Source organism: Hyperolius riggenbachi, chromosome 4 (genome assembly GCF_040937935.1).
Source record: "Hyperolius riggenbachi isolate aHypRig1 chromosome 4, aHypRig1.pri, whole genome shotgun sequence".
NCBI classification, from domain to species: Eukaryota; Metazoa; Chordata; class Amphibia; order Anura; family Hyperoliidae; genus Hyperolius; species Hyperolius riggenbachi.
In genome coordinates, this window is record NC_090649.1 from 481,112,303 (window position 1) to 481,133,297 (window position 20,995).

Genomic DNA, 20,995 nt, shown 5'->3' on the forward strand with positions numbered 1-20,995 from the left:
TCTGCTTTTCCTTTATAAAATTCACAGGAATCATTACGTGGATAGCACAATACATCTGTTATGTAAGTAGAGGAAGTATTTATCTACTTATATATGTGTTTTTTATTTCTAGGTTAGCATGGATGTCGCTTGTTCTTTAAAAAACGGGCGCTAGGTCACAGCCGCTACCCCCCGCAATGGGCGCACATACGCATCCCGCTTGCTCATTCCCCACCACTGTCTGAAGTATATGCACTCAGGGAGCTGCTTGCTTGGCACTTGGAAAAAGCTGTTATTTCCCACAATGCAATGAGAACCTCTGTGAACCACACACAGCAAACTGTCAGATCCGGCCCTGTGTCCTAACTGCCCTGGCTGCGCACATGCTCAGTACAAAAAAGCCAGGGACACACAACCATTCAGTTGATGACGCAGGGACACTTGCCTTTTATTGTATAGGATACACTCAGACCAGTTGCTGTTGAAATTTGATTTTTATGGTGACAATCCCGCTTTAAAATGCTTGTTTTTGATGCATAATACCATATATAGGTCTGACTCACTAAATAAAAGTATAGGGGTCAACTTATACACGAGTCACAGGCAACACTGAGCACACTGAGTAATGTGTGTACTAATAGTGACATTCTTATTTGCAGCAAGTTACCCAGTGGTCAGTGACACTTTCTTGGCAAAGGAAATGCCAAGAAAACGCCAGGTCTCGAAAGTCCTGGCTACAACAATTAACAAGGAAAGGGGCAGGGGGGAAATACTGGACTGCAGGGAGTGAATAATTGCAGCACTTGGGGGCTCGGAGGAGATATTGGCTGCGCCTAAGGGAGAGGAGGGGTTAATGGCTGCAATACTGTATGCAGTGCAGTCATTAGCCCCAAGTGTAGCTGTTAATTTGTCCTAGTCCCCAAGTGCAGCCATTAACTTTGCTGGGTAGACTTATACTTGAGTCAATAAAACATTCCAGACTTAGTGGGTCAAATTCTCGACTTATACATGAGGCCGACTTATATTTAAAGAGAACCCGAGGTGGGATTTCATTGTTAGTGGGGCACAGAGGCTGGTTGTGCACACTAACACCAGCCTCCGTTGCCCCATGATGTGCCTCCAGGACCCCCCTGCGTGCCGCTATACCCCCCCGCAGTGCTAGCGACACACAGCGTGTCGCCAGCACAATGTTTACCTATGCGGTGTCTGTTAGCGCCGCTCCCACGCCGCCTCCGTATCGGCGCTACCCGCCTGTGTCCCTTCCCTCCAATCAGCGGGCGGGTAGCGCCGATACGGAGGATGCGGGGAGCCGCGCTAACAGACAGGCATAGGTAAACATTGTGCTGACGACACGCTGTGTGTCGCTAGCACTGCGGGGGGTATAGCGGCGCGCAGGGGGGTCCTGGAGGCACACCATGGGCAACGGAGGCTGGTGTTAGTGTGCACAACCAGCCTCTGTGCCCCACTAACATAATGAAATCCCACCTCGGGTTCTCTTTAAGGATATACGATAAATGTTACACTTGTCTTTTCTTATTTCTATTAACAGAAATGGCTCCAAGCAACCGATCTTCCAAAAGAAGTCTACCAGCACCTCGCTCAATATGTGCCCCGAATATTCTGTCGCAAGGCAGATCCGGTGGTGGACCATGAAGAAATGCTGGCCCAGCATGTCCTCCTGGCACCGCTGGAATGGTATCTGTGTGGAGAAGACCCGGCCACCGGATTCCACAAGCTGGAACAAGCCAATAAACCCTCCCAGCTGTGCGGGCGTGTGTTTAAAGTGGGGGAACCCACTTACTCCTGCAGGTGGGTTCTGTGTTCCACGCCTATTACTTTTGATTCCTCTACCTTTTGGTCACCATAATTTACACCATACGGCAGATCTACTCGAGGGTGGTGAGAGATGAATGTATGGTCATGTGAGATCACTGTGAAGCATGGAACAAATCCAGTCTGGACTCTAACCTTGAAGTTGGAGAAACTCCAAATCGTATCTTTTATTTAGTTGCGGTGATACAGCAGAGTGGTCTAGCACAATGTTTCTGGCCGCTCGCCCTTTATCAAGTCTTCCAAATATCTGTTGCCACCCCCGCCTGCTTGTTATGTCCCACCCCCAGCTCAGGAGGGCCACGGCAACACAGGTGGGGGGGGGGTTGGGTGTCCACATACCGTGTTTCCCCCGAAAATAAGACACTGTCTTATATTAATTTTTGCTACAAAAGATGATTATTTTCAGAGGTGGTCTTATTTTTGGGGGGAAACACTGGTAGTTTTCCTATACAAAATGTATATACTGCATGCCATGCTAAAACACAAGCAGCATGCACAGAGCTTGTTGTTTGTAGATATTGGCTCCCACTTACAAGAAATTTATTCTGCTGCTCATGTGGGTAAGAGTAAATTTCTTGCAGGCAGAGAACTCTGTCAGGCTTCCCAGAGCTATGATAGGATACGCTGTGTGTCCTGGGAAGAGGTGAAGTGCTGCTGATACTTATCACGACAGATCAGGAGGGCTGGCTCCAACAAAAACACCACATGCCTGACACATATAGGACTGTAGAACTCTCATTTTACTGCTGCTCTCAAGTATCCAGGCTTTGTATGGAGCGTGACTTGCTGGTGTCATGTGGGCTGCTGACAGGTAGGGCTTAGATTTAGGGGAGGGCTTATATTTCAAGCATGCTAGGAATTCCTGCTAGGGCTTATTCTCAGGGGATGTCTTACTTTAGGGGAAACATGGTAGGTTCCAAAAGACTTTGGAAAAATGTCCATGACTGTCTTGCCAAGGAGGTGGGCGGGGCTTCACTTGTCAAATTAATTAAAGGCAATCAGGTTAATTATTAACCCGGAGACCCCTGATCCTACCAGCATTAAGACAGAACCAGACATGACAGGCTCTCTTTTTTTTTTTACTGGAAGTGCTCTTTAATAAATCCAGGTATTCATTAGTAACTCAGCATGTGACTGCAGTTGCAACCACTTAGCAGTCTTTCCTATGATCTAATGTGACATTTGTAGCAGAACAGTATTCAAACAGTTAAACATCTTTCTTTAATGGAAAGCCTGCTGCCATCGAAAGTCATAACATTATCTTTTGTTTACATTTGTTTGTCTTCTACAATTAGTATACATTCCTGGCTGTGCTGAAAAGGAGCCATCTCTGCTGTAGAAGCAGAGAGCTGAGAAGTGATCACTAGATAGATTTTAATATACAGGTGAAACTTGAAAAAAGTCAATTTCAGTAAATTCAACTTAAAAGTTGAAACGATTATATGAAATAGGAACCCTTTGCAGGTGTTTTCGATGAATTAGCTGACTAGAGTCTGACACTTTGAGAATATTGAACATTTTCACAATATCCTAATGGGCTGAGGTTTTGATGTTTGGGTTCTCATAATAAGCTGTAAGCCATAAATGTCACAATTATAACAAATAAAGGCTTGAAATATCTCGCTTTGCTTATGAGTCCATTTCATATATTAGTTTCACTTTTTAAGTTTAAAGAGGAGCTGTCAGCCATACTATCTCAGAATTAAAAAAACGCATAGCAGATAAATACTTGCTCTACTTACATAACATATGTATTGCACTGTCCACGTTTTGATTTTAGTGATTTTTCTTCAGTAAAAAAAAAGAGAAAATCCTTCTTAGCATTTCCCATTTTAAGTGTTGCTATTTTGAAGCCAATTCTGATGTAATTTCCTCCCTTAGTCTCCTCTGCCTGATTTGCCCGCCCTTCACTATCGAAAGTGCATTGTCTCAGCATGAGAAATATTGGCCAATCAGAGAGCAACAGAGGTGTGGGAGGGGAAAACAGGAGGGAAAGAGGGCTACATGGAGGGAAGTGCAGAAGCAAAAAAGGACAACCCAGCATGCCCTGCAACTTCCTTTTTGTTTACCAAATTTTGTGTGCACCAAATAAGATTCAGGTAAACTGGGGAATGATCATTTATCACCAAGAAAAGTAATAGTGATTTTAACTTTTGGATTGCCTGGTTATCATCCTTATTACTTGTTTACCAGATAAACATAAAGAATGGATTTTACGCCCGACAGTTACACTTTAATTAATTGCACCATATTCTAGTTTTTAGAGTTTTACCTGTATAAATACAGCAGCTATGCAATACAATGCAATGGCAGCTTTCAGAGCAGATAAACTATACTTTGGGAACGTGTAGTTTGTAAATAGACAATATTGAGCACAAAAGCAAATATGATAGCTGTATGGGTAATAAAAAGTAGAATACATTGTTTATTGAATGTTATGTTCGTTTTATCCCACTTTAAAGAAAATCTGTGATGAAAAAAAAGGTCCCCTGGGGGGTACTCACCTCGGGTGGGGGAAGCCTCCGGATCCTATTGAAGCTTCCCCCGTCGTCCTCGGTCTCACGGCGGCGGAGAAAATTCTCCCCGAGCGGCGGCAATGTAAATATTTACCTTTTGGCTCCAGCTCAGGCACAGTATCCGCTCTTCCCACGGAGATAGGCGAAAACATCAGAACTCCGTTGGGCCGCTCTACTGCGTAGGCGCAAGTCTCCTGCGAGTGCGGAGTAGAGCGGACCCGACAGAGATCGGCTATTTTCGCCTTTCTCCGTCAGAAGAGCCGCAACAGCGCCCCCTCTGGTGCCCGAAAAGGTAAATATTGCACAGGCTGTCGGATCTGTCGCCTATGCGTTCCAGGGGCTGCAGTGAGACCGCCATGGGACACAGGAGGACGGGGGAAGCCTTGATAGGGTCCAGAGGCTTCCCCCTACTGAGGTGAGTACCCCCCAGGGGAACGTTTTTCAGTACAGGATTTCTTTGAGAACCCAGCCTAGTTTTGCTGTATCACACATAGGGTTGCAACGGTATGAAATTCCACAGTATGATAACCGTAAAAAAAAATACCACGGTATTACGGTATACGGTATTTAACAATTATTTGGACTTGGGCCCCACCCCCTTACATTAATTAATGTGCCCCCACCCGCCAGTAATAGGTGGGTGCAGCATAGGTATAGCCAGTGGTAGGTGGCCGCAGCGTAGGTAGCCCAGGGATAGGTGTAGCTAGTGGTAGGTGGCCGCAGCATTGGTAGCCAGGGACAGGTGTAGCCAGTGGTAGGTGGTCGCAGCATAGGTAGCCAGGGATAAGTGTAGCCAGTGGTAGGTGGCTGCAGCATAGGCAGCCAGGGATAGGTGTAACCAGTGGTAGGTGGCCGCAGCATAGGTAGCCAGGGATAAGTGTAGCCAGTGGTAGGTGGCCGCAGCATAGGTAGCCAGGGATAGGTGTAGCCAGAAGTAGGTGGTCGCAGCATAGGTAGCCCTGGATAGGTGTATCCAGGGACAGGTGTAGTCACTGGTAGGTGGGCGCAGCATAGGTAGCCAGGGATAGGTGTAACCAGTGGTAGGTGGCCGCAGCATAGGTAGCCAGGGATAGGTGTAACCAGTGGTAGGTGGCCGCAGCATAGGTAGCCAGGGATAGGTGTAGCCAGAAGTAGGTGGTCGCAGCATAGGTAGCCCTGGATAGGTGTATCCAGGGACAGGTGTAGTCACTGGTAGGTGGGCGCAGCATAGGTAGCCAGGGATAGGTGTAGCCAGTGGTAGGTAGCCGCAGCATAGGTAGCCAGGGATAGGTGTAGGCAGTGGTAGGTGGCCGCAGCACAGGTAGCCAGGGATAGGTGTAGGCAGTGGTAGGTGGCCGCAGCATAGGTAGCCAGGGACAGGTGTAGCCAGTGGTAGGTGGTCGCAGCATAGGTAGCCAGGGATAGGTGTAGCCAGTGGTAGGTGGCCAGGGATAGGTGTAGCCAGAAGTAGGTGGTCGCAGCATAGGTAGCCCTGGATAGGTGTATCCAGGGACAGGTGTAGCCAGTGGTAGGTGGTCGCAGCATAGGTAGCCAGGAATAGGTGTAGCCATTGGTAGGTGGCCGCAGCATAGGTAGCCAAGGATAGGTGTAGCCAGAAGTAGGTGGTCGCAGCATAGGTAGCCAGGGATAGGTGTAGGCAGTGGTAGGTTGCCGCAGCACAGGTAGCCAGGGATAGGTGTAGGCAGTGGTAGGTGGCCGCAGCACAGGTAGCCGGGGATAGGTGTAGGCAGTGGTAGGTGGCCGCAGCACAGGTAGCCGGGGATAGGTGTAGGCAGTGGTAGGTGGCCGCAGCACAGGTAGCCAGGGATAGGTGTAGCCAGTGGTAGGTGGTCGCAGCATAGGTAGCCAGGGATAGGTGTAGGCAGTAGTAGGTGGTCGCAGCATAGGTAGCCAGGGATAGGTGTAGGCAGTAGTAGGTGCTCGCAGCATAGGTAGCCAGGGATAGGTGTAGCCAGTAGTAGGTGCTTGCAGCATAGGTAGCCAGGGATAGGTGTAGCTAGAATTAGGTGGCCAGCACAAAGAGACGGAGGGAGGGAGAGGGGACAAATACTCACTTGTCAGCAGCCAAGTCCTCACGCGTGTACTGTGCTTCATTCTACTTCCTGTTTGTGCTTGCATCATCTCCTTGTAATAGCACCCATGGGGCACTGTTTCAGGGAAATGTAATGAAAGAACAATGAAGCCCAGTACAGCGTGGAGGACGGACCTGGCTGCAAATGAGTATTGCCGCAAGTGAGTGTTAATCCCGACGCTGTTCGTGCACAGCCGCTACGTCGCTCCGCCCCCCGGTAGCCCCGCCCCCTGAAACCGGTAAACCGAGATTGTCCACGGTACGATTACAGTGCACAGTCATACCGGTATACCGCGGCAACCCTAATCACACAGGCTCTTCACTGTTCTCCAAACTCGCGGTCAGTAATCAGGGCCACAGTATGGGACTCCAGTCGCATCTGTAACCAGACCCTTCACCCCTCTGCGGTGTCAGTTCCAGCACCTCCTGCTGCCTCCTGGATAGGCTCCTCTCTCAGGCCCCCTCTCCTCTTGTTTGCAGCAATACTTCCTCAGAGAAAACCAATGCTATCTGCTGACTCATTTTGGAAATCCTTCTTCCTCTACGTTCAGAAGGCCATGTGCGCTCCCGCAGCCGATCGCATGCATGCACGCTCCCGGCCCACGGTTCGTTAGCCAGGGAATCAGTGAATCGGGCCATGGTGCCCGATCACTGATTCCTCTACCCCGCAGAAAAAGCGACAGCTTCTCTCGGAAGCTTCGGACGTCCTCCGGGCTGTACTGCGCAGGAGCAGTAGTTCTGCGCCTGCGCAGTACAGCCCAGCGGACGTCCGATGACCTCAGCGCGCCGGCGTGGGACGCAGAAGTGCCGGGCCTTGGAGCACAGAAGAGCCCGACCTGGCAGCCGGCCTGGCCAGGTCGGGTCGGCCACCGGAGACCACCTGGAGCCTGCGGAGCGGCGGCGAGGGCACCTCCTGCCTGCCACGGGCTGGAGGAAGCCCCAGGTAAGTGGAAATTGATTTTTATTTTTTAGCCACCCTCCCTGAACCTTCCCTTTAAGCTTAGAGTGACGTCATTCTAAACAAACTCATGGCTGCCATCTTGTGGCCAAAAAGTAAAACTACATCTAAATGTAAAAAATATAAAAATACACATATTTACAGAAAAAAAAAATTATTTCCATCCCACCCTCCCAAAAATACCCACATAAAATGTTTAATAAAAAACAACAACATTACAATAAAAAACAAAACACATACATATTTACCTAAGTGTGTAAACTTTTTAAATATCTATGTAAAGTTGAAATATTTCTATTTTTTTTTTTTTATTATAAGCTTGTAAATAGTGGTGGATGCAAAACGGAAAAAATGCACTTTTATTTTCAAATAAAATATTGTCGCCATACATTGTGATAGGGATATAATTTAAACGGTGTAATACCCGGGAAATGGGCAAATACAATACGTGGGTTTTAATTATGGAGGCATGTATTATTTTATATCTATAATGGCCGAAAACTGAGAAATAATAAAAAAAAAATTCTGTTTCTTTCTTATTCTTCCTGTTAAAATGCATTTACAGTAAAGTGGCTCTTAGCAAACTGTACCCCCCAAAGAAAGTCTAATTGGTGGCGGAAAAAACGAGTTATAGATCAGTTCATTGTGATAAGTAGTGATAAAGTTATAGGCTAATGAATGGGAGGTGAACATTGCTCGGATGCATAAAGTGAAAACGACTGAGGGCTGAAGTGGTTAAAGAGGAACTTCAGCCTAAACAAACATACTGTCATTAAGTTACCGGTACATTAGTTATGTTAATTAAAATAGATAAGTAATACAATCTTTTACCCACCCTTTTTTAAAAGAACAGGCAAATGTTTGATTTCATGAGGGCAGCCATCTTTTTGGTTGAAAGGAGGTGACGGAGCATGAGACACAGTTCCAACCGTCCTGTGTCCTGATCACCCCTACCAGTTGCTAGGCAACGTGAATAACATAGGAAATCCCATCATGCTTTGCACAGCATCAGGGAAAACAAAGCCTGGGCAGTTTTCTTTGATGGGTGGAGCTTAGCTAAAAATGATGCTTTAGTAAGAAAAACAAAGTTCTGATGCTGTGAAACTGTTAAACACCGAGCCTTTTCAGTTCTGCTGAGTAGATTTTTAGTCCGGAGGTTTACTTTAACTGCGCAAATAGTAAGATACCAGCCAGCCTCCCTGCTCACTTGCACACTGTTTTATCAGTTAGACTTTGCAACTGCTGTTCAGGAAATGCTGTTGAAAACCCTGAGAATCGCCCATGAGGAGACCGGCCCAAAACCCGTCGGTTTTGTCAGATTTGAACTGCCTGCTTTTTTTGCGATAGTGGTCCTTTTATACATCGCATAGGATCTCTGCGTAATCACTTTTCAGTCGCTGTGCAAAAACTGTTTTGATCAGTGGTTTTCACTACCCAGAACAACACAGAAAAAAATGAAAATGAAATTGCTATACAAATCGCTAGCCTTAAAGGAAACATGAGACGAATGAAAACAAATGATACATACCTGGGGCTTCCTCCAGCCCCATTCAGGCTGATCACTCCCTTGCTGTCCTGCGCGGTCTGGATCCTCCGCTAGTCGGCCCGGTCATTCCTCCAGTCGGGGTGCACTGCACTTGCGCATCCCAGCCGCTTGCACCTCATCGCACTCCCATCACCTGCGCAGTACTCTCCTGTCATGGGAGAGCACAAGGACAGACTGCACCTGTGCAGGAATAAAAAATCAGTTTTACTTGCCCCCTGCAGACATCCTGTGCCCTCGCTGTCACTCATCCATCCTCTGGTCCCCCGCCACCAGCTAGTTTTGTTGTCGCTGACAGGGAGGCAGCCGTTTTTCTGCGCCTGCGCAGGCATGGCCACGCGTATCCTTCATGTTCCCGACCACAATAGCGTCAAGCACAGGACGTTATTGCGGACGGGATGCATAGAAAAATATGCGTACCCAGGCCTGTCGGGTCCGTCAGCGAAAACGAGACTAGCTGGCGGCGGGGGACTGGAGGCTTCATGAGTGACTGCGAGGGCAAGGGACAGCTGGAGGGGGCTGGTAGAAGTCCCAGGAAAGTAAAACTGATTTTTTTTTTTATTACAAAATACTTTTTATGATTGTTTGTACACTGCCAGACTCTTAAAAATCCCCATTTTTGTTTTTGTTTATTGTACCACTGCTGTGGCAGTTTATTTTGGTGTATCCTCTTGGGGTAATGTGGAGTGTCACTGCTCTATCTATAGTCCGGTGTTGTTAGCAACTATGAGGAGTGTTAGTATGTGCTGAGACTAGCCATGCCATTATCTGATCTGCAGACATTCTGAAGTACACACTTTTTCCGATGGTCAGTACTGTCCATAAACTGAATTCCTTATAGTTTTTCCAAAAGGTCCTATTTATAGGACATCTGAAGCGAGAGAGATATTGGAGGCTGCCATATTTATTTCCCTTTAACTGCTTCAAGACCGATGCGGCGGCAGACCCAGGACCACCTAATGCAGATTGGCGTAAGGTTCTTGGGGCGGAGTTCTTCTGTTTACGCCAAATTCTGACTCTTATCGAGACTTATCAGACCAGTCAACGTTGCAGTCTTCAACTGTCCAATTTTGGTGAGCTCGTGCAAATTGTAGCCTCTTTTTTTCCTATTTGTAGTGCAGATGAGTGGTACCCAGTGAGGTCTTCTGCTGTTGTAGCCCATCCACCTCAAGGTTGTGCTTGTTGTGGCTTCACAAATGCTTGCTGCATACCACGGTTGTAACGAGTGGTTATTTCAGTCAACGTTGCTCTTCTATCAGCTTGAATCAGTCGGCCCATTCCCCTTTGACCTCTAGCATCAACAAGGCATTTTCGCCCACAGGACTGCCGCATACTGGATGTTTTTCCCTTTTCACACCATTCTTTGTAAGGGCCCTTTTCCACTAGAGCGATTGTGATTGCTGAATCGCAAAATCGCAAATCGCTAGTGATTTTTAAATTGCTAGAGTTGTTACTTTATCATATAAATCACGAGAAGTATTTTCCACTACAGTGATTCGATTTGGAAATCGCTAATCGCAAATCGCAATCGCTTGCTGGAGCGATTTTTACAATGATAATGCAATGCAAATGAAAATCACAAATCGCAATCGCATAACAGAATTAATGAAAAATCGCAATCGCAATCGCTGGCGTTTGTGATTTGTGATTGCGATTGCTAGTGGAAAAGGGCCCTAAACCCTTGAAATGGTTGTGCGTGAAATTCCCAGTAACTGAGCAGATGGTGAAATACTCAGACTGGCTCATCTGGCACCAACAATCATGCCACGCTCAAAATTGCTTAAATCCCCATTCTTTCCCATTCTGACATTCAGTTTGGAGTTCAGGAGATTGTCTTGACCAGGACCACATCCCTAAATGCATTGAAGCAACTGCCATGTAATTGGTTGATAACTGCATTAATGAGAAATTGAACAGGTGTTCCTAATAATCCTTTAGGTGAGTGTACGTCTCTGCTCCTAATGTTTTATTTCTTAGCTGTACTACACATACAAATCATTAGATCATCATTTTTTTTTTCACTTCAGTGTCTTTTTAATTGCTTTATCTCACGAATGTCTGCAGCAGGGACTGTCTCACTGCGACTCAAGACCTCCCATGTCTCGAGGCTCCTGACCACCCAATCTTTACACTAAAGGTGGCCATACACTCGTTAGATTAGCAGCAGATAGATCATCAGTAAATTTTCTGATCTATCTGATGTGTTTAGGAACATTTTTTTTTTTTTTACTAGGAACAGATTTCCAATAGATTTCAGTATGAAATCTATTGAAAATCAATCTGATGGCATTTTGTTGCCATCAGATTTCCATTAGGTCCAATGCAAAATGAGCCATCTCAAGAGATGAGCCTACATTTTCCAACATGTCAGATCGATTGAAATCGATCAAAATCGGCTGCAAATCGATCGATTGGTTAATCTATTGCGATCGACTGAAAATCTGCTGAGTGTATTGGCCCCAATGCGCAGAGCATGAATCTGGCCATACACTGGTCACTGTGGCCAGCAGTTATATCCCTCTCAGATTATCTGATCCAATCCCTCCACACACTGTACACAGATTTTTCAATACATTTCTGCATGAAATCAATCGAAAAATCTGTGTGCACTGCCTGCCGGGTCTGAGTATGTATTGGGGCGACGCCGCGTCAGCTGGGCGCCTGGAGAAGCTGCAAACAGTAAAATATGGATAATGGAAGTTACCGATATTTACTCTATACTGCTCTAAACCTAACCCTTAACCCTCTTATGTTGGTGCCTAACCATAACCCCTCCCACCTAATGCCTTACCCCTAAAGCGGACCTGAACTCCAAACTTCCTGTCTTCTCTAAAAGATAAGCAGCAGCATCATAACATTTACAGAATAACAACTTTTTACAGCTGATAGAAATCCTGCAATAAATCTGCAGTATCCAATATATTCCTCAGTGCTACAATCCAATTGTAACTCCAAATAGGTGGTCTCTGCAGTCACCCCGGGCTCAGAGATAGAACAGGTGACCACCACCAAATGAATATGCTAAAACTTTGATTAGCTTAAAATCCTAAACACATCCAATATCGTCAGAAGAACGCTTCAGACGACGGCGGAACGCTGAAACGGGTCAAGCAGTGGAGATTGGGCAAATATCACACCAGTAGATTTATGATCGATGCACCAGGGGTGCTTTTCATGCTTTATACTTCTGGAGGGTCCCTGTCATAAGGGCCCTCAATGTGGGTATTACAGTTCATTTTTGCAATTGGATGCAATATTGAAATAAATGTTTTTTTGGTTGGGATTTTAAGCTAAAGTTTTGACTTATTCATTTGGTGGTGGTCACCTGTTCTATCTCTGAGCCCGGGGTGACTGCAGAGACCACCTATTTGGAGTTACGCTTGGATTGTAGCGCTAAGGAATATATTGGATACGGTTTGCACCAGAGTGGAATTTGGTACCTTGGCGACAACATTGAGTCCTGCGTTATGCATAGAAGATAGCGCTGTATGATCTAAAATAATTATGTTCAATAAATCTGCAGTGTCTACTTCCTGCTTTCATGGAAGCAGACATAGGGTTAACATCCTGTGTTTACAAATTAGCTGCTCAGCAGAGGCAGACAGCTGATGCGGCTGAGAGATCAAATTACACTGGTGATTGGGAGTGGGAATTAGACAGGCTGAACTCTCTAAATACATACAGGGGGGTTTCCTTTTTGTCCTGTGTAAGAGTTCAGGTCCACTTTGACCCTCCGATGTTGGTGCCTAACCCCCCCCCCCCCCCCCACCGCTTGGGCGCCCAATAGTTGAAATTTAACATGCCTGATTTGCTGGGTCTCCCCATCCTTTACCCCACACCCCCTTCACCTGTAAACCATTGGATAAGCTGCCCTCCTGTCAGTGTGGGAGGCAAGGCAGAGGGGTCCCAGGCACTTTGTAGTCACAGCGATCACATGGGTTTATTTTGTGATGACTTTAGATGTAGCTGAGTACATGAAGAATGTACACATGCCACAAGTAGACACAATACTTGGGCTGCCTGTAAACAGGAAACAGACGAGGAGCGAGTCTGAACTTGGCCTCATTTACAAGTGTACTGTGAAGTAAGAAAGACACGTCTTCTCCTCACCACTTCCTGTCAGAGTAAGCCTTTTGTGACTCACCCTATCGAAGCCGGATCCTCTCTTCAGAGTAAGATCCACCTAAAATAGCTCCTAGAGATCCGGTTACCTACTAGGCCAGGGTTGGGTCTCTTCACACTCTGCCTTTCTCAGCTAGCTTCCCACAGGGCCCTGCAGGGTCAGTAGATAGGGAGATGATCCACTCACAGGAATAAAAATGATAAATACGAATGTTTATTGCACCACAGAAGTGAAATTGGGGGCAAAGTCTAAAACCTGCCAAGCATCAGGTTCATGAAGGGAAAATCCACTTTCGCTGAACAAAATTTCCCCGAGGTCAGCGGAGCACAGTGCAAGAATTTCAGCCAAACTTTCAGAATGACTCCTAACAGTGGTGAATGGGAATGTCACCCTGCTGTAATCACTATTAATGAGCAAGAATTTCTCTTAAAGTGGAAGCGTATTTATAACTGAGCTTCAAGTAACATAAAATGAGGCTTTGATTAGTAAGGAGTTAATTCTAAGGTACTGTTTTGTTTCTACTCTAAAGATTCGTACACGCCTTCAAAATATGCAAACTGCCGGAAATGGGGGGAGGGGGGACAGTTCGAGGCATGATACTGTACTGACACATCGCTAGCCTCCACACTTGTTCTGTTGCTGTGAGGAGCACCAACTGCATAGCGTTACCATGGAGTGGCTGGTGTGTGAAGGACAACAATGCCCTTTGCCAGGGAAAGGTTGTCTATCACTTGAGGCGGAAATGTGATCTGAAGTGAAACGTAAGGCTGCCATACACTGGTAGATTGCCACCAGATCGACCAGCAGATAAATCCCTCTGTGATCGAATCTGATCAAAGAGGGATCTATTGGCTGCCTACACTACAAACAGATTTTGAATCTATTTCACTATGAAACCGATTCACAATCTGTGGAGCTGCCGCCCCCCCCTGCATACATTACCTGATCCGGCCGGCGCGAGTACCCAGGTCTCCGCTGCCTCTTCTCCGCTCTGGGCTCCAGGGCTCCTGCTTCACTGCACTTCCTGTCCGGGGAAGTTTAAACAGTAGAGGGCGCTCTACTGTTTAATTAAACTTCCCCGACGAGTGAAGCCAGCCAGAGTCCTGGAGCCCAGAAGAGACAGTGGGGACACATGCCGGCCGGATCAGCTAATATATTACCACTAGCGTCGGACATTCGAACGCCGCCATCGACGCACTCCCGTCCCGCCGGCGATCGAGCGAAATCTTCCGCACGGACGGATCGACGGGAAGGATCGATTTCGGACGATCGTTTGCGCAACAATTTCACAGCAGATTCGATCATAGTGATTGAATCTGCTGTGTATCGGCGGGAAATAGTATAAAGGTGGCCATACACTCGTTAGATTAGCAGCAGATGGATCATCAGATAGATTTCTGATCTATCTGATGTGTTTAGGAAAATTTTTTACTAGGAACAGATTTCCAATAGATTTCAGTTTGAAATCTATTGAAAATCGATCTGATAGCATTTTTTTGCCATCAGATTTCCATTAGGGCCAATGCAAAATGATAAGCAATCTCAACAGATTGACCTAGATTTTCCAGCCTGCCAGATCGATTGAAATCAATCAAAATTGATCGAAATCGGTCAATTGGTCAATCGATTTGCAATCGATCGATTTTGATCGGCCAAAAATCGTCTGAGTGTATGGGCCCCTTAAGTCTATGGGCCCCTTTATATGGTGTGCACCTGGCATTACTGTGAAATGTCTGCTGCTGCTGTTGACATTGCAAATGTGACTCAGCAGTAGCCTGTTCTCCAAACTATGTTATCAGCATTTCTACAGAGAGGTAATTATTACTGTTGAAACAAAGTTTACCCTTTAAGGGCTGGTTCACACGGGCGTCTGCTGAGCTTTCGCTTGGCATTGCGTTCAAACGCCAGCGTTTAAAAGCTAGCTTTTGAAGGCTTTTGGGAAGCGTTCAAGGCTAGCAGTTCTGGTCTCGGCTATTGTTTCCTGGTGTTTACCGCCTCTGAAAGCAGCATGTTGCTTTCGAGACTAGACGCAACGCCAGGATCTACCAGCAGGCTTTCATGAAAGCCTGCAAAAGCCAGCTCTAAACGCTCCCATTCACTTGCATGGGATGGCAGTAGATCCCAAAAAACGCTGCGTCTGAAACGCCACAAAAACGCCTGTCTGAACCAGCCCTAATGCTGGGCATAGACGGTTCGTTTCTGCGGCTCGATTAGCTGCCGGATCGATTCCCGCTCGTCCCCGCGGGTGCTTCCTTATCTTCCGCTCGATTTCTGCTATTTTCCGCCCGAGGGTATCGATCCGCTCGGTGATCGGATCTGTCGGAAATTATCAATCAAGCCATCAGCGGCTCGATTGATAAAGAAAAACGAACCGTCTATGCCCAGCATTAAAGAGGAGCTGTCAGACATACTATCTCAGAAAAAAAAAAATCACATATATGAGTAGATAAATACTTGCTCTACTTACATAACAGATGTATTGCACTGTCCACGTTTTGATTTTGGTGATTTTTCTACAGTAAAAAAAACACAAATCTTTCTTAGCATTTCCCATTTTAAGTGTGGCTATTTTGTAGCCAATCCTGATGCCATTTCCTCCCTTACTCTCCTCTGCCTGGTTGTGTATGCATTGCCTGCCCTTCACTATAGAAAGTGCACTGTCTCAGTATGAGAAATATTGGCCAATCAGAGAGGAACAGAGGTGTTGGAGGGGAAAACAGGAGGGAAAGAGGCTTCAGCCAATCAGGCTGCATTAGTTAACCACCTTGGCGGTAATGACGAGCTCAGCTCGTCCAATACTGCCGCGGTGGATTTCTCAGGCCCTGCTGGGCCAATTTTCACAATTTTTTCTTTTTTTAAATACGCAGCTAGCACTTTGCTAGCTCTCCGCCGCTACCTGGCGCGTAACAGGACGCCCCCCCCCCCCCCCAAACCCCTCACCTCCCCCCCCGCAGCCTGGCCAAACAGTACCAGGCAGCGCTGAGGGGTGGACCGGGACTCCCTCTGTCGTCATCACGATCGTCGCCATGGCGACGGGGGAAGCCAAACAGGAAATCCTGTTCTGAAAGGGATTTCCTGTTTGCTCTGATTGCCGGAGGTGATCGGAAGAGGCGGGGTGATACCGATGCTCACCGGCTGTCATGTAGCTAGCGCTAGGCTAGCTACATGATTTAGAAAAAAAAAAAAAAATAGTGCTGTGCAGCTGCCCTGGCGCAATTAATAGACCGCCAGGGTGGTTAAGTCTGTGGGGAAAGTAGAGAAGCAAAAAAGGACAACCCAGCATGCCCTGCAACTTCCTTTTTGTGTACCAAATTTTGTGTGTACCAAATTAGTCAGGTAAACTGGGGAATGATCATTTATCAACAAGAAAAGTAATAGTGATTTTAACTTTTGGATTGCCTGGTTAGCATCCTTATTACTTGTTTACCAGATAAAAATAAAGAATTGATTTTTTATTTTATGCTCGATAGTTACTCTTTAACGCAGGACTGTGGAGTTGGTACAAAAATCGTCCGACTTCTCAGTTTATGAAACATCCAACTCCAGGTACCCAAAATTGCTCCGACTCCTCGATTCCACAGTCCTGGTTTAAAGTCTGGTACACACCATGCAAATTCCCAACAGACAGGTCGAATCAGTTATTTCCGGCATGTCCGATCCGAATTCTGATCGTTTTTCTGATCACTTCTATACAAAATTGATCAGCAAAAACGATCGTAAGTCATATCGGACCTGTCGGAAATAATCGCTTTGACTGCCTATCTGACCAGACCTTAATGGACGGCTCGAATCAGATATTGCCGACAGGTCCGATCTGATTTCTGATTGATTTTCCTATTCCTTCTATACAAAATCGATCAGAAAAAAAAATCGGAAATCAGATTGGATCTGTTGTAAATAATCGATTCGACCTATATATATTATAATAGGACGGTAAATTGCATGGTGTGTACTAGTCATAAAGCAATGTGGGAAGGTTGACCGCTTACTCGGGCAGAGATAAGCACAGAGTGTAAAGCTAAAGGTGCGTACACACATCCAACAAAGAATGCGGTTGATCCCACGACAAACCGGTTACACGACTTCTATTTTCGCGCACCAAGCAATTGAACAACCAATTCATTAACATGCTGTGAGCGCAAGAGGAATGACTGACTGCACAAAATGGCTGCGGTCCAAACAAAGACGTTGTTCCAATGACTCTTGCATGATATCAGCCAAACAGTAGTGCGTGTGAGTTGATCTGCTAGATCTGGGGTGTCAAACTCAAATACAAAGTGGGCCGAACAATGTACACTGGGACCAAGTCGCTGGCCAACCTCAAGGTCTACTGGCCACCTTCCTCCCTTATAATGTTCTCTGGTGTCTAGTGGTCCTCCCTCCCCTATACGGTTCCCTGGTGTCTAGAGGCACCCACCCTCCCCTATACAGGGGGACATTTATCATAAGTGAGACAAAATATTGGTAGGTTTTCAGAAATCCATGCAGAACTGTCTCAGGCATCTTAAGAAATAACTAGATGGGCCAGTTTCCTTCTAAAACTGTTGTAAAATAGGAGGAGTTAGGAATGTCTCTCAGGCAGTGCAGTGTGTGAGGGGAATTGCTGTTGCTGAGGTAACCAATATATCTGCTACATTGCATCAATGTCCAGCACTGGCAGGGTTAAGCATAAAACCGCTTCACAGGACACCTGGGGGGAGGAGCCCTTCACAAATCTTGCCTAGCCTGCACTGCTGCACTATCTGTAGAACTGCTATTAAAGGACCTCTGTCGCGATAATCTTAATTTAAAATATATGTAAACTTATACAGTTAAGAAGTTCATTTCTTTCAGAGTAAAATGAGCCATAAATTACTTTTCTCCGATGTTGCTGTCACTTACAGAAGGTAGTAGAAATCTGACAGACCAGACACAGGGATTTCTCTATTTTCGAAATGCACTTAGTAAATGGCAGTTGCTCCGTCCAACTGCCAAAAAAGTGTACGGTGAGCAGGGAGGCTGGCCAGCATCTTTGTATAAATCTTTTTCAAGGAGTGCCCTTATAAAGAATAAAGGCCGTGCTGAGAATCCCCTTTGGAGAGATTGACTAGCCCAAAACCTGTCAGTTTTGTCAGATTCAGATTTCTACTACCTACTGTAAGTGAAAGCAAGAAAGGAGAGAAGTAATTTATGGCTAATTTTACTCAGGAAGAAACGTATTTCTTATTTGTATGTGTTTTAAATTTTAAGATTTTCACTACCTCTTTAAGCACTTCTGAATCTGTGGCAGTTTAGAGGTGAATTCCACAGCCCCTGAACAAGCATGCAGATCAGGTGCTCTGACTGAAGTCAGACTGGATTAGCTGCATGCTGGTTTCAGGTGTGTGATTCAGCCACTACTGCCGCCAAAGAGATCAGCAGGACTGACAAGCAACTGGTATTGTTTAAAAGGAAACATCCATATCCCTCTTAGTTAAAGTGTACCAGAGCTGTTCTAAAGAAAATGTTTTATACATACCTGGGGCTTTGTCCAGCCTCATATGCACTGATCGCTCCCACGCTGCCGTCCTCAGTCTTCCCGCAGCTCTGTTACGGGGCCCCGTCACTTACGTCAGCCAGGGCCAGTCTACGCAGGAGAAGTGCGCCCTCTACGTATCTCTCCGGCGGCTGCTGGGAGATACGCAAACAGCGCACTTCTCTTACGTCAGACTGCCCGTGACAAACGGAAGTGACGGGACCCGGTATCGGAGCTGTGAGAGCGATCCGTGCGTATGGGGCTGGAGGAAGCCCCAGGTATGTATACCAGTTCTGGTACACTTTAAGGTTCCCTTTAATGCTAGGTACACACTTTGCAACCGTCAGATTGATGGGTAGCACCGATTATTTCTGACTTAGCCTATTGGCTCTCGATCAATAACCAGATCGATATTTTGAAGTAATCATCTAAACATCGATCCCGTTATAGATCAGGATCAGTTTGGAAATGTACACATGATGCAAGACGATCTGATGGGAAATTGCATCATGTGTCCCTAGCATAAGGGTTGCCTGTACAATACTTTATATAGCGGCCTGATTGACCTTCCGAATAGATCATTTTATCAAATTAGGAGAGAATCAGTGCTGCAATATGGCCACCTGATCGATCTTTCGAACGATTTCTGTCCAAAACCAGTCAAACAGATCAATCAGGAATGGCGGAATAAATCTCGTTCGCAGGGGCTTGATCGGGTGCGCTTGGCAGTGGCAGAATTCCATATCGCAATGACAGACTGACCCCTGGCCGGTGTCGTTGACTCATCTAAAACTTCCAGTGCGATCAGCAGGAATCAGGCAATTATTTCCGACATGTCCAATCTTTTTCTAATCGAGAAAATGATTGATTTTGCAAAGTTATTTTCGGAAAAACAACCCTTTTATGGATTGGGATCAGTTTGGACATGTCCGGCCGACTGGTGATTGGATGGGAAATTGCAGTGCATGTTCCCAGCATTATGGTTATTAAAGTGTAACTGTCGGGCATAAAATCAAGAATCAATTCTTTCTTTTTATCTGGTAAACAAGTAATAAGGATGCTAACCAGGCAATCCAAAAGTTAAAATCACGATTACTTTTCTTGTTGTTAAATGAGCATTCCCCAGTTTACCTGACTCTTTGGTACACACAAAATTTGGTACACAAAAAGAAAGTTGCAGGGCATGCTGGGTTGTCCTTTTTTGCTTCTCTACTTTCTTCTCAGACTTAAAGGACACCCGAGGCGAAAATAAACTACTGAAATAAAGAATTGTATCTATCTTCCTTCTCCTAAAAATGACTTTTTAAGATATTCCACAGTTTTATTTTATGTTTAAATCTACTTTTTACGTTTTTTTAACTGTTTTATAGTTTTTGCTCAATGACACTTTAATCAAGGTATGCCAGAGCTAAAATCTTTGAACTATTGACCCTCTTTATCTCTTTCCTGCTCTCAGAAGCCATTTTCTGCTAGGAAAGTGTTTTATAGTTGGCATTTCTTATCAGTGAGGGTCACACTTCCTGTCTAAAGGTGCGTACACACATGCGAGTATAGTCGTTTGAAACGATCGTTCGCCGATCATTTCAAACGACGATCGTTAAAAAAAAAAGCAGCCAACGACCATTAAGTCTAACGACGGACGAGCTGTATCGTTAAAAACGAACAATCTAGCTTGGCGGATTTTTTCCAACGACGATCGTTTGCAAAAGTAGTATATCGTTGGAAACGGTCGTTCGTACCTGGCTTGACATGTGCATTTCACTATTTCTTCATGGAACTTTTTATTTTTATGCGCAAGCGCAATAGTTGCTTTACGGGATGTAACGTTCGTTCTAACGATCAGATTGTTACACACATTTAAAAAATAACTTTACTTGGGTCGTTCTTTTGTCAATTAAAAGTTCGCTCGTCGTTCACAACAAACGATCGTTGTCACATGTGTGTACGTAGCTTGAGTCAGGACTGAGTCAGCCACTTACATACCTGATATTTAACTCTTTCAGGCAGAGAAAGAAAAAAAGGAACACAGCATAGTTATTTGTGTGCTAGGCACTGTACATACCCATGTCTAGCTCGTCATGTCCCCTCGAGTATCCTTTAACTAATGCAGCCTGATTGGTTGAAGCCTCTTTCCTTCCTGTTTCCCCTCCCACACCTGTTCTCTGATTGGCCAATATTTCTCATGCTGAGACAACGCACATTCTGTAGTGGATGCATACACAATCAGCCAGAGGAGTTATGCTAGGTACATGCCCTACTATTTTCTGTTAGATAGATGGTTCGATAGATAATTTCCGTCATGTTCGATCTTATTTTCGATAGTTTTTCTGGTCAAATTATCATAGAAGTGAATAGAAATAGATCGGTAAACCGATCTAATGGATAATAGAACAGAAAATTGTATGGTGTGTACCCAGCATAAGGCGGGAAATGACATCAGGATTGGCTTTAAAATAGCCACAGTGAAAATGAAAAATG

The 20,995-nt window shown here is 45.6% G+C and overlaps 1 protein-coding gene across 2 annotated transcripts in view; it reads left to right on the forward strand.

Moving 5' to 3' along the window:
• UBR2 (ubiquitin protein ligase E3 component n-recognin 2) overlaps positions 1–20,995 on the forward strand; it is a 153,317-nt gene that overhangs the window by 12,321 nt on the left and 120,001 nt on the right. For both annotated transcript variants that reach the window (XM_068232986.1, XM_068232985.1), the window contains exon 2: positions 1,529–1,788. In XM_068232986.1, the coding sequence (XP_068089087.1) occupies positions 1,529–1,788 (260 nt within the window). The remainder of the gene's footprint in view (positions 1–1,528; positions 1,789–20,995) is intronic.